This window comes from Lynx canadensis, chromosome F2 (genome assembly GCF_007474595.2).
Source record: "Lynx canadensis isolate LIC74 chromosome F2, mLynCan4.pri.v2, whole genome shotgun sequence".
Taxonomy (NCBI): domain Eukaryota; kingdom Metazoa; phylum Chordata; class Mammalia; order Carnivora; family Felidae; genus Lynx; species Lynx canadensis.
Window position 1 is genome coordinate 1,730,538 of NC_044320.2, and position 14,883 is coordinate 1,745,420.

Sequence of the window (14,883 nt, forward strand, 5' to 3'; positions counted from 1 at the left end):
CGGGGCCCAGATGGGAGAGGAGGTCGCCGATGACCTTACGGTCCAGGCAGAGAGCCCAGCCCCGAGCCCCGACTCACCTCTCCCCACACCCCCACCTGCCCCTAGGACATGCCTGGAGGCCCTGAAGGGTCTCTTCTGGACCACCAACTACTGGGAGGTGTTTGCCTACCTCAAGCTGCTGAGAGGCTGGGAGCTCTTTGAGCACATGGAAACCTACACCGAGGGGGTGACCCTCTTGGCTAGGTGCGCACAGCCTGGGGGGGCGGTGCTGGCCCCAGAGAGCATTCCTCACGGGAAGGCTACACCCCATATTGGGAGCTGGGCTCCAGACTCAGTTGCCTGGGCCATCTCCCCGAGTGAGCAGGGGGTTATGGGGGCCAAGGATGGAGACCTCAGGGCCCCCGTGCCTGCCTCTCTCATCTGACAGGGCCATGGCCCACTATGACTGTGAGGTCAAGGCCGTCTTGGGACAGGCGGTCATCTCCCTGAAGAGCTCTGAGGAGCGGGACAACATCGTGGCCATCCTCATCATCACGGAGGTCAGCCCCTCCTCGGCCCCGCCCTGCCCCTGCCCCTGCCCCTCACCAGCGTCCTCGGGCCCTTCGGAAGCTCAGAGAATTGGACTTCCGCTCCAACCCTCCCACGTAAAGGTATCCTAACTTCTGCCTTCCGTGTCAGACCTGCTTGCTCTCTGGAAGTGCTTCCTTACGTCTAACCCCACTATCTCATGCTGCGCCACAGGCCCATTTTCCCTGGTAGCTGACGGTGCCAACACTACTCAGTTTCTCAACAGCCACGAGCTCACCCAGTACATGTCTCGGAGAACCGTGGACAACTTCCTGAGCCTGGGCCTGAACAACCCCAACCAGCTGGTGCGGGCCATGAGCCTGAAGGGCCTCAGCAGTGCCCTGATGCATCCTGAGAAGGTGAGAGCAGGGGCTGCTCGCTCCTATCCCAGGAAGACTTCAGGGAGGAGGAGGCATGTGAGAAGAGCCTCCACAGCAGGTCAGATTGGAAGGGGTGGGTGGGGAAGGCAGGGCAGGCCAAGGCAGGAGGGGGGGGGGAACGTTTGGGGAACGTTTGGGGAACGGTGCTGCGTTGCATGCAGCGGGGATCCTAGAATTTCAGGGCCGGAGGGGGCTCTGAGGTCTGCGACTTTGGCCTCCTTTCTAGTAGGGGTCTCTTACCCGACAGCACACCTGCTAGGTGGTCCTGTTCACGCGCCACCCGTCACATAGAGGACTGGCACCTGGCTGGGTTGTGGATGCACGTCCTCCTTCTGCCCTTTAGGCCTTCCAGAACAAGTCCACGCCCCACGGTGCAGGCCGGGGGGCTGGGGCTGAGGCCCCTGCGGATTGTTAAAGGAGGCAGCGCGGGCAAGGAGCGGCAGCCACGGCCCCGCCGAGTTGCCGACACCCGTAGAATAGAAACGGTGGTGAAGTCGGGAAGGGCACTTTCCCGGGAGCGGGGCAGGCCCGGGAGTGGCTGCGTCCGCCCGCAGGTGATGCTGCTCCGGAACCGGCTGGCCGGGCTGCTGGACGGCTTCGCGGGGCCCGAGCCCAAGGACCTCATGGGCCTGATGGAAATCCTGGGCGACATCCTGCACCGCCTGGGGGCCCAGGGCGTCGGCGCCACCAGCCTCAGGATGGCCCAGCACCTGCTGCAGCTGTTCGACGATGTGAGGAGCGCGGCGGCGGCGCAGCTCCTCGCCTGAGCCCGCCAATCCCAGCAGCCGCGGCTGCCACCCCAGCCAATCCCAGCAGCCTCCGGCTGCCACCCCAGCCAATCCGAGCAGCTTCCGGCTGCCACCCCAGCCAATCTCAGCAGCCGCGGCTGCCACCCCAGCCAATCCCAGCAGCCGCGGCTGCCACCCCAGCCAATCTCAGCAGCCGCGGCTGCCACCCCAGCCAATCCCAGCAGCCGAGGCCGCTTTCCCCCCCTCCCCACCCCCGGGGCTTGTGGGTAAAGTCCTGTGGACCTGGGCGGGAGCCTGGCCCCAAGGAAGGTAGGTTCTGGGAGACCCCTGGGCCGCCTCAGAAATGACCTTGCCCAAGCCTCGTGCTCCCCCACGCGGAGGGCGCGGGCCGCGGCTAGGAGAGCAAGGATGGGCGGGGGCGGCAAGGGGGCGCAGGCCCGTGGTGCAGGTGCAGGGGCTGGTTCGCAGCCTCGAGGCGTCCTCATCGCCCCCCTCTCCGCCCCCCCCCCCCCCGCACAAAGCCCGAGGCCTCTTGCTGGGTCTCAGAGCTCAAAGTGACCGGTCTGGCCGCAGGGTGCGCCTGGTCCGCCTGGGACAGGGGGTGAGGTCGCTGTGGCCCAGAAAGGTTGGCCGCAGCCACCGGAGGGGGTGGCAGGAGGAGAAAGCGCCCCAGCTGCCCAGAAGGCTGGGTTGTGCGTGCCAGTGGGCGGCCCGGGCAGCAAGGTGGGTGCGGTGGAGGGGTGCGGTGGAGGGGCGCAGCGGACGGTCCCAGAGCTGGAGAGGGCGGGCGTCGGCCCCAGAGCTGGAGAGGGCGGGCGTCGGCATCAGGGCGCATTGGCCACCGCAGGTCCCTGGGCCGGAAGAAGGGTGAGAGATGGGCGGTGGCTGGCAGATTGGAGGGGGCGGGGGGCCGCCCTGCGGCTGAGGGCTCTACCTGCCGACAGGAACAGGCCGACGTGCGCGGAGGGGCCATCCTCCTGTATGGAGACGTGCTCTACAGCGGCGGCAAGAAGTACCAGCAGGCACTCAAGAATCACGCTTTCCAGGCCCTGGTGCCACTGCTTTTCCACCTGGCCGACTCCTGCCCCAAGGTGGTCATGGTGAGTGGCCCCCCCGCCTTGCAGGCGACAGGTGCAGGGAAGGAGAGGGCCCGTCCAAGGTGGCGCTGCCCTCACCTCTAGGTTCTCCCCCCAGTCTAGGAGCCCGCGAAGCACCCCCCACCTGTCACACACTCACACACACACACACACACACACGCACGCAGTCAGCCTCAGGAGCCTGGAGTTTGGGGCCCTTCTCGCTCCCCGCTCTCCCCAGGGCCTACTGCAGACCGTGCCCCCCTCAAGGGCACTGCCCCCAGGGAGGCACCGTGTCTGACTCCCACAGAGGACCCATAGGGCGGCCCTGGAGCTACCAGCCATTTCATAGGCCCCAGGTTTCCCAGATCATCCGTTTGAGCGGCCCCTCTGGCCTCGGGGAGTGCCCCTTCCCCCCTCTACACTGGGAACACCTGCTTCTCGCCTGAGACCCCATCCAAGTGCCCCCCCGCTCAGGGAAGCTTTCCTGGCCTCCACCCCTCAGCAGCGTTCTGCTGGCCCTGGGTCCCCATCCCTGGGTCTCAGCTCTCACTGTGGTCACCTAACAGCTTGGCTCGGCCAAGTAGGCCCTGCCTGCTGCCCTCTTGATCGTGGCCACCTCCTTCCCTCCAGCCCCTCCTGGGGCCCTTGGGAAACTGCCTGAATTCCTGCTTCCTCCTCACAAAGGGACTTCCTTCAGTCCCAGGGCTTCTCTCTGCCCCTGCCCCAGACCCACCAGACCCAGGAGCCCTCCGGACCCATCACGGATCGTGTGATGGGCTGGGAATGCCTCAAGCCTGGGAGAGGGTCCGCATCAGGTCTGGGTCTGCACAGCCAGCCAGCAGCCCGGAGCCTGGCACAGGGCAGCTGCTGAGTGAATGTGCAGCTGAATGAAGGGGTGAACGGAAGGGTGGATGGGAGACCAGTAGAACGCAGGGGTGTCGCCAGGTGGGGGGCTAGAGGGGTACAGCTGGGAGTTCAGAGGAGAGTGTCGAAGAAACCAGGAGAGGCTGCCTGGGGGAGGCCGGCCTACTCAGCCTCACAAGCTGTAGTCTTAGGATAAGTGGCCCAGAGGCCAGGGGCCTCTGAGTGAGGTGGGCGGTGCATTCTGTGAGCTAACGGGAACACAGGAAGTTGAGGGCAGGCCTGGGCCCGGGGTTGGGTCAGAGGGTCCTCTGTGATCAGGGCCTCGTCCTAGATGCTGAAAAACAGGTGCTCCCCCCCTCCGGAGCACAGTGTCCTGGGGACAGAGGCGTGGTGGACTCAGGAGGAGGTTGAGGGCTTTGGAGTGAAAACCAGGTGGGCCGATCCCCCCTCAACTCAGCAAGGGAGGGAGAGGTCAGCTCAGGGACCGGCCCGTCTCAAATCAGGCCGCCACCACCAAGTGCCGCAGACAGGGCTGCTGGGTCGAGGGTGTGGCAGACTGGTCCCCTCCGGCCTTTCTCCTGGGCACATGGACGGCGTCTTCTCCCCGTGTCCTCACGTGGTCGTCCCCCTGTCTGCGTGTCCAGATTCCTCTCCCGGTGAGGACACCAGACAGCTTGCCCTAGGGCCACCCAGGGACCTGATTACCTCACCTCTGTTGAGATCGTGTCTCTGGACAGTCACAGCCTGAGGTCCTGGGGGTGATTTCCACCCATCGTGGGTGGTACAGGGGCCCTTTAAAGGAGTTCTGAGACTAGAGGCGGGGCTGTTGGGTACTGGTGAGTGAGGGACCGGCCTTCCTCCCCTGGGTGCCTGTCCCCCGGCCCTTAAGAGACTCCCTCAGGGTCAGGAAGGAAGCCTGGGTGGCCAGGGTGACCACTGGCCTCTCGAATTTTCGCGTGAATTAGAGCACGGCACCCACGGGGCTTGGGGGGGGTGAAGACACTATGGCGGGGGCACCCTGTGCCCCCTCCGGGGTGTGAGCAGGCTACACGGCCCGGGCGCGGCTGTGAGCGGCGTCCTTGCCGGGCTGGGGCCCTCGGTGCCTCCGGGCCACTTGTCCTGCGGTCTCTGCCCGGGAGGGTGTTGATGCGGAGGGAGGTGACCCGTCTGTCTTTGCGTGGCGTCCACAGAAGACAAAGCTGACCTTCCTGCGCTGTGCCGTCCTGCTGAAATGGGAGTTCCGGAAGGAGCTGTTTGGGAAGCTGGCATGGGGTCGTGGCCTCAGCGCCGAGAACGACGTTTTCATCTACACGGTAAGGTGTCGGCACCCTCCCGGATGAGGGGCAGGGAGGCCGGGGAGGTGGACGGGGGCCGTGCGCAGTGAGGGTCCTCACCCCCAGCACCCAGAGGGGGACGGGCGTGATATAGGAACCCTCTTGGGTGGCATCTGACTCGGTCCCGTGGGTGTTGGTTAGAGGCCCGCTCCGTGCTGGGCTGGCCCCTTCAGCCTCCCTCAGTGGGCCCCCTCTGTCAGTAACCGAGCTAGGGTCCTCCAGGGCCACGTGGGGACCACCGCACCTGGACGGGGAAGCCCTACCTGGAGGCAGTTCCCATGGCCGCTGCGGAGGGGCCTTTCGGGAGCGTAGCGCCCGCTGATGTCCCAGTGCAGACATGGGGAGGGCCCCGTAGCTCTGGGAACCCGGGAGTGGCCGCACCGGGACCCCACGGACGTTCCTGGGCCCACACGCCTTGCTGAGGATTCGTGTGAGGGGACGCGTGTGCGTGGGGCGGGTGAGCAAGAAACCACAGCTCTGATTTCTGGTGGTCCGTTTATTTCTGAGTCCAGACCCTCAGAGCCCGGCTGGGACCCCTCCCCAGCGCTCAGGGACCGCGGTCCCCATCCCGGGCTTTTCTCCAGCTGGTGGCGGGCAGGCTGGCGCACCGGGCCACACTGGATCTGGTCGAGGTGGGCGGGGGCTTGGGGGTCCCCGCAGTGGCTGGGAGACGGCAGACGTTTCCTGAGAAGTGGGGAAGGCTACGGTCTGGAGGTGAAGGTGCCCGGAGAAAGGGAGCGGGGCTTCTCAGGGTCCGGAGGGCAGTGACTTTGGTAGGCGCCACCTTGCTGGGGAGCCGGCGGGGCCTCCGTGCCGAGCGCTTCGCCCACCGCGTGCCGGTGGTGTTTTTTGTGCGAATGAGGAATTCTCCGCAGGCTCTAGGCGTGGGTCCTTGGCCAGTTGTTTGTACTGTAATTGCTGTTGCCCAGTCTGTGACTTCTTGCACTGTGCTTACTGTGTCTCTGCTGGCGCGGAAGTTTTGTGGCCGGACGTGTTACTTTCCCACGGTCTGTGCTCGGGTCTGATGGAGAAGCCCCACCCCGCCCTGGAGCCGCGCTGGTGCCCGGAGGGGCGCGGTGTGGCTGTGACCTTCCACCAGCTGCAATGCCCAGCTCCCTGCCCGCGGGAAACTGCGTGCAGCGCTTCTGGGCATTAGGCTGTCCCCTGTGGTTGATGACGGTGACGCGTCACCCGAGGCACAGGCCGCGGGCGCCCGCGGGGCTGCCGCACTTGACCCTCGTGGCTGTGATCGGGGCTCAGCGTCTGTGTCCCTAGGATGCGTTCAGGAGACAGACGTCACAGCGATTTGAGCAGGGGGAAGTTAACGTGAGGGGTGGTTAACCGCTGCAGGGCCCGGGGGCTGCGGGGGGCTGGTCGGTTTGCGGGGGAGCCAACTCTGAAGGCCGCGGGACCGCAGGGATGGCGCGTGGACGTGGACGGGAGTACGTGATGTCGCATGTCCCAACGTAGCGGAGGAGAGCCCCTGCCCCGGGCCAGGAGGACCCCCACTCCCAGAGCCGAGGGCATGGCTACGCCCCTGCGTGGCAGAGAAGCTGGTGTGGCACAGAGCCGAGCCCGCCGAGATGCCGGGACGGGTCCCACACGGGGAGGGGTCACAGGAGACCGGCTGTGAAACGGCCCGGGAGGTGGGGGAGGAGTCCTGGGGGTGCCCGTGGGATCGAGGGCGGGAGCCCCTCCTGTGTCCCCACGCTGCCCCCGTGCCCTCGCGCCAGCTGGCGAGGATGACACTGGGGCCCAGGTCCGCTTTTACAGAGTGCACAGCAGGGGTGAATTTGGAGCTGGGAGGGGAGAGAACGCTCCAGTGGGCGCCAGGGCCTCCGCCTCGGGGGTGTGGCCCGGGCTGGGTTTCCTGCTCTTGTCATTTTGGGTTGCGGGTCTTTCTCTGTGTACGTCTGTCGGAGACCTTTGTGCCGCCGCGGGGTGGATGTTACAGTGACATCCCGTCTCTGAGGTGTCGTGGGTGCGGGCGGCCCGAGTCCCGCCCCAGGGCCTCATGCGGCTCCAGGCCGTGGCTGAGGCTTTTCAAGGAACTCGTCTTTTCTCTTGCTCCTAAATCAGGCCCGGGGCGGGGGAGGGAGAGAGAGACTCCCTTTTGGTGCCCTTGTGCCTTCCCTTGGGGTCCTTCCGGTCTGGTTCCCGAGGTGCGTGGGCGATGTCAGGGCCCCCCTCTGCCTCTGGCGTCCTGGGCGTGAGGTTGGTCTTTCCTTCCACGGAGACACCTCGGGCGCCCGGACTCGATGCCCACCTCAGCCCGTGTGCAGGGACAGCGGGGCCACCTGTCACGTGCTTGTGGTTCCGGTCTTGTCCTGCCCGCTTTTGCCCTTGGGGACTTGTGTTTAGCTGGTTGCTGAGGAGAGCGCGTGGAGAGGTCCGTGCTTGCCATTGGTGTCTCGGTACCTAGTTGACCGATCTGACCAATTTATTTTTTTTAACGTTTACTTAATTTTGGGAGAGAGAGAGAGTGCGATCAGGGGAGGGGCAGAGAGAGAGGGAGACAGAATCGGAAGCAGGCTCCAGGCTCCCGGCTGTCAGCACAGAGCCCGATGCGGGGCTCGAACTCAAGAACGGTGGGATCGTTACCTGAGCTGAAGTCAGATGTTTAACCGACCGAGCCACCCGGGTTCCCCTGATTTTACCAATTTATTAAACACTCCCGTCTGTTAGAGCGTGAGACCGTCAACGTTATTGAGTTATACTCACAGGTTTAACCAAGTACGTTTCTCTCAAACATTTATTTTTCTGTGGGTTTCAGACCCATTGAAATGGCTCTGAGCCCCCACTAGCAGCCTCGCTGTGACAGGGGTCCCGGGGACGGCTCAGGCGCCAGGGGAGCCCGGAGACCGTGGACACTGTGCGTCCTCCCCGCCTTCCGTTCTGGGCCCCCCTCCCGCTCTTCTCACGTGGACTTTCCTGGCTTTGCACATTTTTCCCGTTCTCCCACCTTCCAGGAGTTGGAGTTTTAGGAAGCAGTTGCCGCCTCGGCTGGCAGGGGCTCAGGATGCCCCTAGTCGGGCAGCGCGGCTGGGCTTGCTGGTGGCAGGGGCTCCTCCCGCAGTGACTGTCCTCTGCCCCGGCCCGCTGCCTTTGGGCCGCTCGCTGCCCCGTATGGTTTCCTTTCCACGCGGCAACTTGGTTCCCGGAAGCCTCACGTGAGGTCACTCACGGCTGGCGCTCCTTCCCGTCATCCCGATACTTCCAGTCCGTCAGCTTTGCTAGGAGCCCCTTCTTCTGGAATTTTCTAAGAGTTGAGATGTGTGGATTAGGGCTTCTCCAGTCCTGATGCTCCCAGCCCTCCCCGGGGACATCTTCGTGCCCCATTGTGGGGTGTGCCATTGAGCCCTACTCACTGCCCCCCCCCCCCCACCCCGCTGACCTCGGCCACCAGTCACCTTGAGCCCCGGGCCCCCTGGGCCACGTGATGTGCTCATAGCTCTGCCTTCCCTCTGTCCCGATTCCCCGTATGGGCCCAGGCTCACGGCCAGGCCTTCTTTTCAACAATCGCAGAGAAAAGAAACAAAACGCCGGTATTTAAGTGCTCCCTCACTTTTAAGCACCGAAGTTAAATCTATTATAGTTTCCCTTCTTTTACAGAAATCTCCTTCCTGTTTTCTCTTTGCTGACTCCTGCCTCTGGAGTAGTGCCGTGAGTTGATGGCCTGCTGGGTCCCCAAGGCCCCCGTGCCACGGTTCCGTGAGCCTAAACCTCAGACGTTGCTGTCTCCCGGCTCTGCAAGCCAGCGGCCTGTGGCACGGTGCTGGCCAGGCCACGGCCCCTCCCAGGCCCCTCTCCCGGGCCCGGCGCTGCCCTGGCTTCGAGTGTCACTGCACCCGAGGTGCTCTCTCTGCACGCTGGCGCCTCCCCTCCTAAGGCACCACCTGTAACGCGTCAGGGCCACTGGGGGACCCCATTTCACCGCATTGCCTCCAGAGGCCCCATCTCCGAGTGTTGTCCCATTCTGAGGTCTGGGGGGTTAGGAATCAACAGATCTTTTTTGGGAGAGGCGGTCCAGCCGGTCCCTCAGCTCACGAAGGACCCCACTCCTTCCAGGGAGGCACCGTTACCGCTGCTGGTGTCATTGCTTTATTGTTCAGACTGTCACACCTGGCCTGTCTTGAACTTGAATCCTGTTTCCAGTGAGCTCTGTCCCTGGACTCTCTGTCCGTAGGCATCCTTGTTTCTGAGAGCATTAGAATGTTCCAGGCCCTTCCTAGTGCCTGTTCTCTCCAGGGATCAGCCTCCTCCAGGAAGTCCTGGTGTCTGAGTGGAAAAGGGTGTGAGAGCCCAGAGTGCGTCTCAGGGGGCTCAGAGCTCTGGGGGTGGTCCCAGAACGGGCACAGAGCAGGAAGGCGGTTGTCTTTTTAAGGTCACAAGCTGACGGCCAAAATCCCAGAATGTGGGTTTGTGACAAGAAGGCACAGGCGATCACGGTGGTTGGGGGGGAGCAGGGGTGAGGGGCTGGGACCTCAGGCCGCCTGGTGCCTGAACCTGGACCTCCCACCTGCAGTGTTGGTCTGACGTTTGTGGAGGGAAGCTGGTGTGGGCGGAAACGCAGCTCCGAGGGTCAGCCCAGCCAGGGCGCAGCCAGAGAGAGGATGGCCAGGCCGGGCAGGGGTGACCTGAAGCGGGCGCCCCTCGGGGGAGCACGGCCTGGCGCCACAGTGGCCAAGGGTCCCTGCGGGAAGTGCGGGCACCAGGGTGGCCTGGGGGTTGAGGCGAGGGGGCCGGCGTTCTTGTCATGCAGGTGGCAGAAAAGCTGGTTCCAGCAGGCTTAGACGGTAAAATAAACCGGTTTATAATCCTGCAAAGGGCCAGAGGGTGCTGCCACAAAGCAGCTTGGGCCAGCAGTGGAGACGAGCAGCCCGGGCTGCGTCCGTCCCCTGCCCTACCTCCTTAGATTGGTCTTATCCTCGGTCCAGGGGCCGTCCCGTCCTGAGCCTGCTGTCCCCTCCTAGAGCAGCCGCACACCCCGCGTGTCCACAGCACAAGCCCAGGGGAGTGAGCGAGGGCGGCAAGAGAGGCTGGGCTCCAGTCCTGGTGCAGAAGAGCCCAGCAGACCTCCCTGCCTCCTCTTGGCTCTGACTGGCCCTGGGTCTGTTGCTGAAGCTGGGGAGGGTGGGGGTGGGAGGGGCAGGGGAGGCCTCCCGGAGGACGTGTCGGGGAGAGTGACAGAGTGCAGGGTCCCAGGTCCCTTGACACAGGCCCAGCCCGAGGTGGGGGTGGGGGGGGTCATGGGTCTTGGGACTGCAGGGCTGGCAGGGGGCCTCGGGCGGAGCGGCATCACAGGGAGCTGTGGGGCCCATCTCTTCCCCCTCCCCAGGTGGAGAGCAACCTTGACAACTACCACCGGTTTCTCATGCAGGCGTTGACTTACCTGAGCAGCCCTGACAGGAACCTGAAGCAGGCGGCCATGAAGTTCATCAGTGGGTGCTGGCCCCTGGTCTTGTGCTCCGCCCACCGTGCCCACCCAGCCCCCACCACTCAGAGCCCAGAGCTGCCCCCGAGAGGGCCGGGCTCCCGTGTCCGGGGGTCGGGTGGGCCGGTCTCCTGTCGGGGCCAAGCTGGCCTCCCCCAGGGGCCAGGGAGACGCCCGTGCCCACCGCCCTCCGTCCCTGGTGCAGGGGGGGTGCTGCAGGACTACTTTCCCGACCTCTGCATCTGTCTGAGGAAGGCCGACGTGAGGACCCTCAGGAAACGTGAGCCCTGGCCCAGCACAGGGGCCTCTTTGTTCCCCAGCTCTTAAGAAGGCCCCTTAGCCGGCCTGTCCCCAGAACAGGGCATCGTCTCCTCCTTGAGACTCGGTTCCAGGACAGGGCTGTGCCCCCCTCCCCACATACACCCCACAGGGCTCCCGGGACGGCTGTGCACCTCCCCCCGGACCCCCCTCCTTCAGCTCCCGCAGCAGACTGCCCCCTGCCCTCCCCTGCCCCAGGGGGCTGTGTGTCAGACCCGGGGGGTCTTCGTGCAGACTTGGAGATCCTGAAGCAGGACCCAGACTCCGTGAGCCGCAGATTCTACAGCAGCTTCCTGGAGGACATCTGGGAGCTGTCCCAGTACGTGACCCACTGAACCGTGGCTCGATGTCGTGCTGGTTCCCGGCGTGTGTTTGACGTTCTCTATTAAATGTGACAGAGTTCCCTTTGGCCTCCCTGGGCTCTCCCTGCCTTGCACCCCTCAGTAGGGCTGGGTGGCCTCCCCTCCAGACGCAGACGCTCAGGATGTGGGGTCCTCAGCAGCTCTGCTGGTACTCGGCCCGGAGCCCTGGGGGTCAGCCTTGACACCTCTCCCAGCCCTCCCCAGGTCCGGCGGTCCCCAGCATCTAGAATCTTCCCACTGCCCTGCCGTGGTCCAAGCCCCCCAGCCTCCCCTCCTGCACCACGCGTGGCCCCGAGACCCTCGGGGCCCTGTGTCCACCTTCCTGTGCTGCCCTTTTGGTGCCTGGTCTCACTGGCCTCCCTGCCTGCCCCGCCCCCTCTCCCTAGCCCAAGTGGGCAGGGCAAAGCCTTCCCTCCTGCTCCGGGCCACGGCGAGGGGCCCTTCGGTTGTGTCCGACGGCCCCCTTGCCCACTGTGGCTGTTCTGGGGATGGCATGTGGGCACGTGGTAATCGCCTGGTAAACGTGAGTCAAACCAGCGAGTCAAGACCATGCCTGGGACACAGCTCGCGTCCTCCCGGCGTGCCCCTGGCCCTCGCGTCCTCCCAGGGTGCCACTGGCCCTCGGAGAGAAGTGCAGATGCGCCCCAACAGCTGTCCGGGGGCCCAGGGACCACCCCGAGACTCCGCCTCCAGCCAGGGAAGTGAGGGGAGCTTTGTGGAGAGGGCCAGCTGGAGGCCAGCCTGGAGGACGTGACCAGGGAGTGGTCAGGGGCGGAAGGCACCGAGCGGGAGCCCGTCTCGGCAGAGGGTGCCGTGTGAGCCAAGGCAGGGGCCCGCGCTTTGCCAGCCGCGGGCAGGGGGCGGCGGGCTGGGCAGCTGCAGATGCCTTCGGTTCTGGGCCTGCGTGCGCCAGAGCCGGGGAGCCCATGGCGGTGTTTGGTGGGAGAGAAGTGTGGCCGCACCCCACGGCCTTTCCCGGCAGCCGGGCACGGCCCGGCTCCTGCCGTCCGAGCGCCGCGTGGTGGTGGCGCTAGGTGGCCAGGGCGGGGAGGCCGGGCGGGGAGCACCAGGGCGTGTGCCCCCTGGAGGAGGGCCTGGGGCAGGGGGGCGGTCCGAGCTGGGGGGGGGCGCTGGGGTCTGGGGAGGAGAGGCAGGCTGGCTGTGAACGAGAAGCCCCGCTTGTCGTGGTTCCCCTGAGGAGGGTGTCCCGGCAAAGAGTACTTAGGATACACGGCAGCTGGCGGGGGGAGGGGTGGGGGAGAGGACGGGCAGTGAGGCGTCGCAAGGGCCTGCAGCAGAGTGTGCCTCCAGAGAGGGCGTGGGGACCGTGGAAGGAATCCGTGTCTTGCTCCAGAGCACTTTGGGGTCGGCCGTGGGGACACGAGCCAGAACAGAAGTTTCCGACGCCTGCGGCGTGCAGACTAGGTGTTCCGAAGTGGCCTCCCGCGAAAATACAAGTAGACCTTGGCTAGATTACAATAAGTGTGCTTTCGGATGGATTGCTGACTCTCGAGAACAGTGAGGGAAACCTTCAAAAGCTTAAAAGCAAAAGCAAAAGAATGGAAGTAGCCGAAAGCCAGTCGACAACGGGAGTGGTGGGTGGAAAGACACTGAGGACTGGGGGCCCCGGGGTGGGGCCAGGGCCTGGGTCCCCAAGTGAGGGAGGAGGGAGCGGGGGCCTGATGCGCGCAGCCTGGGCTCTAGGGGTGGGGGGGGGGCTGGGGGCCGCGTCGCCCACCGGTTCTAAGCAGCGGTGAGCAGGAAGCTGCCCTCCCGGGCTCAGCGCACAGACGCCTGAGCGGAGCCGCTCGGGCTCCGGCCAGAAGGTCGCAGACGGGAGGAAAGCAGCCCGTGAGCGAGAACAGGAAGCCCCGTGGTTTCAGGCCCCTGGGGACTGCAGATGTTCCCAGGACGAGGAACCGCAATGAACAAATACGGTTCGCAAAATGATCCCATAGGAAAGTTTTAAAGGGACAAAAGGCAACCGTACGATGACCAAAGGGAGAGAATTATCAAAAATAGCCAAGCAGATTTGGAAAAGAATCAGAACCTGAGAGAGGAAAAATGCAGTCCCTGAATTAGAGTCTCAGGGGCCAGAGGTTCTCCCTGTGAATTAATGGCTGGAGGCTGCACATTAAACGAATAGAGATTCCCCAGATTTGATGGGAGACCCGCGTCCACCGTGGTAGGAAGCGCAGCACCTACTAAGCGCAGTGAGATACCCCAGGACGCAGACCGCACAGAACACTAAAGAAAGCGATCTCGCCTGCGGGTGCGGAGCCCCTGGGGCCGACGGCGGTGCCTGGGGCAGCGGCAGAGGACAAGGCTCAGTGACCGTCCGCCTGGAGCTGTAAACCCAGTACGGCCGGGCTGCAAGCGTGGAGGTGAGGTGCACGAAGACCGGATGCGCTAGGCGCCTGCCTGCACGAGTCGCTGGCTCCCCGGCCCAGGTCAGCCTGTAGGAGCCAGACAGGCCCAAGGGAGACACGGAACCGAGCAAGACGTCCTGAGCGCAGAGGAACCAGAGAGCTGTGTCAGCAGTCTGGTTAGCCGGCAAAGTGGAGTCCGAGAGGCAAAAACTGTTCTAATGGGCAAAACCGGATGTGGGTACCGGTAAAGGGAGGGAGCACACGAGCTGTACCCATCATAAATACGTAAGCACCAAACGCTCGGCCTCGAGATAGACAAGCCACCGCTGCTAGGCTCTTACCAAATGCAAGACATCCTGTAAAGTCATGGCAGTAAATTTAGGAACCGGGAAGAGCAAAAAATAAGAGTGTGTTTTGGCTGAAGAACAGATCCACAGAGCAGCAGACATCTCGCGGACAGATTCGTGTTCACACGCACCGTAGTCAGCTTCCGGGAAAGACCGCAGAACGAGTCAATAGGAAAAGGGTGGGTTATCTCAGTGGCTACGTCGGGAATAACCGTTTCACTGGGTGGACAAAAAGTAAGCTGGTTCCCGACCAGCGCCGCGCAGGAGGCGGCTCCAGAGTGAAATGTGCAAGGACAGGCTTGGCAGTTAACAGAATAAAATGTGGACAATGAAGGGCCTCAAAAACAAGCTTCGGAAGAACAAACCGTAAGGCAAAAACGGGTGTATGCGATTCCACCAACACGAGCCCGAAAGACCCGATACTACAGCTGCAGAAAGAGAGAAGGCCGTCACCGCGACGCTGGAGCAGCGTTCCCCGCAGCGGCACCGCAGCCCGGCCTGTGAGCGGCGACGGACGTCGCGGGTAAAGAGCGGACACCGGTGACAGCACGAAGAAACCTGCGGCGGCTGGAACCGAGATCTGGGGCAGGCAGAGCGGTCGGTGAGGAGGCAGTCCCACAGAAAACTTGTCCCAGGTATGAGCAGGCGAGTCACACGGGAGGGGCCCCCAAAGCCAGCAGGCATTCACTCGGAGAGGTGCAGAAACTCATTAACGATTTGGGAAGGTGCACGTTCCACCAAATGATGCTTCACTTCATGCCTTTTTGGGTGACAACAGCTAGGGAGTCGGCCGATGCCTGGTGCTGGCGAGAACTTGCGGTTATGAGGGGCCTGGCACGTTCTGACGGCCTCACACCGGGTTAAGAATGCACCTACCCGGTAAGCCGGCAGTCCACACCTGCATTTACAAAGGAGAGCGATTCTTGGGGTGCCTGGGGAGCTCAGCCAGTTAAGCGTCCGACTTCAGCTCAGGTCACGATCTTGCAGTTTGTGAGTTTGAGCCCCGTGTCAGGCAATCCTCATACAAAAGGGGGCCTGTGGGGGGACATACACCATCGTGGTGCTTGTGACGACGGTTTG

At 64.0% G+C, this 14,883-nt stretch overlaps 1 protein-coding gene across 1 annotated transcript; it reads left to right on the top strand.

Moving 5' to 3' along the window:
- Positions 1–2,104: 2,104 nt before the first annotated feature.
- Positions 2,105–11,635, top strand: LOC115506516. Its single transcript, XM_032591971.1, has 9 exons — positions 2,105–2,144; positions 2,295–2,419; positions 2,641–2,796; positions 3,342–3,355; positions 4,097–4,295; positions 4,830–4,952; positions 10,312–10,414; positions 10,613–10,687; positions 10,960–11,635. Exons 1-9 carry the CDS (start codon positions 2,105–2,107, stop codon positions 11,058–11,060), a joined length of 936 nt encoding a protein of 311 aa, XP_032447862.1. The 3' UTR covers positions 11,061–11,635.
- Positions 11,636–14,883: the final 3,248 nt, after the last annotated feature.

Coding starts and splice junctions, on each gene's coding strand:
- LOC115506516 (XM_032591971.1), top strand. CDS start 2,105: ATGGGCGGGGGCGGCAAGGGGGCGCAGGCCCGTGGTGCAG. Junction 2,145..2,294: donor GGCGCAGGCCCGTGGTGCAG/GTGCAGGGGCTG, acceptor CGCCTGGGACAG/GGGGTGAGGTCGCTGTGGCC. Junction 2,420..2,640: donor TGGGCGGCCCGGGCAGCAAG/GTGGGTGCGGTG, acceptor ACCTGCCGACAG/GAACAGGCCGACGTGCGCGG.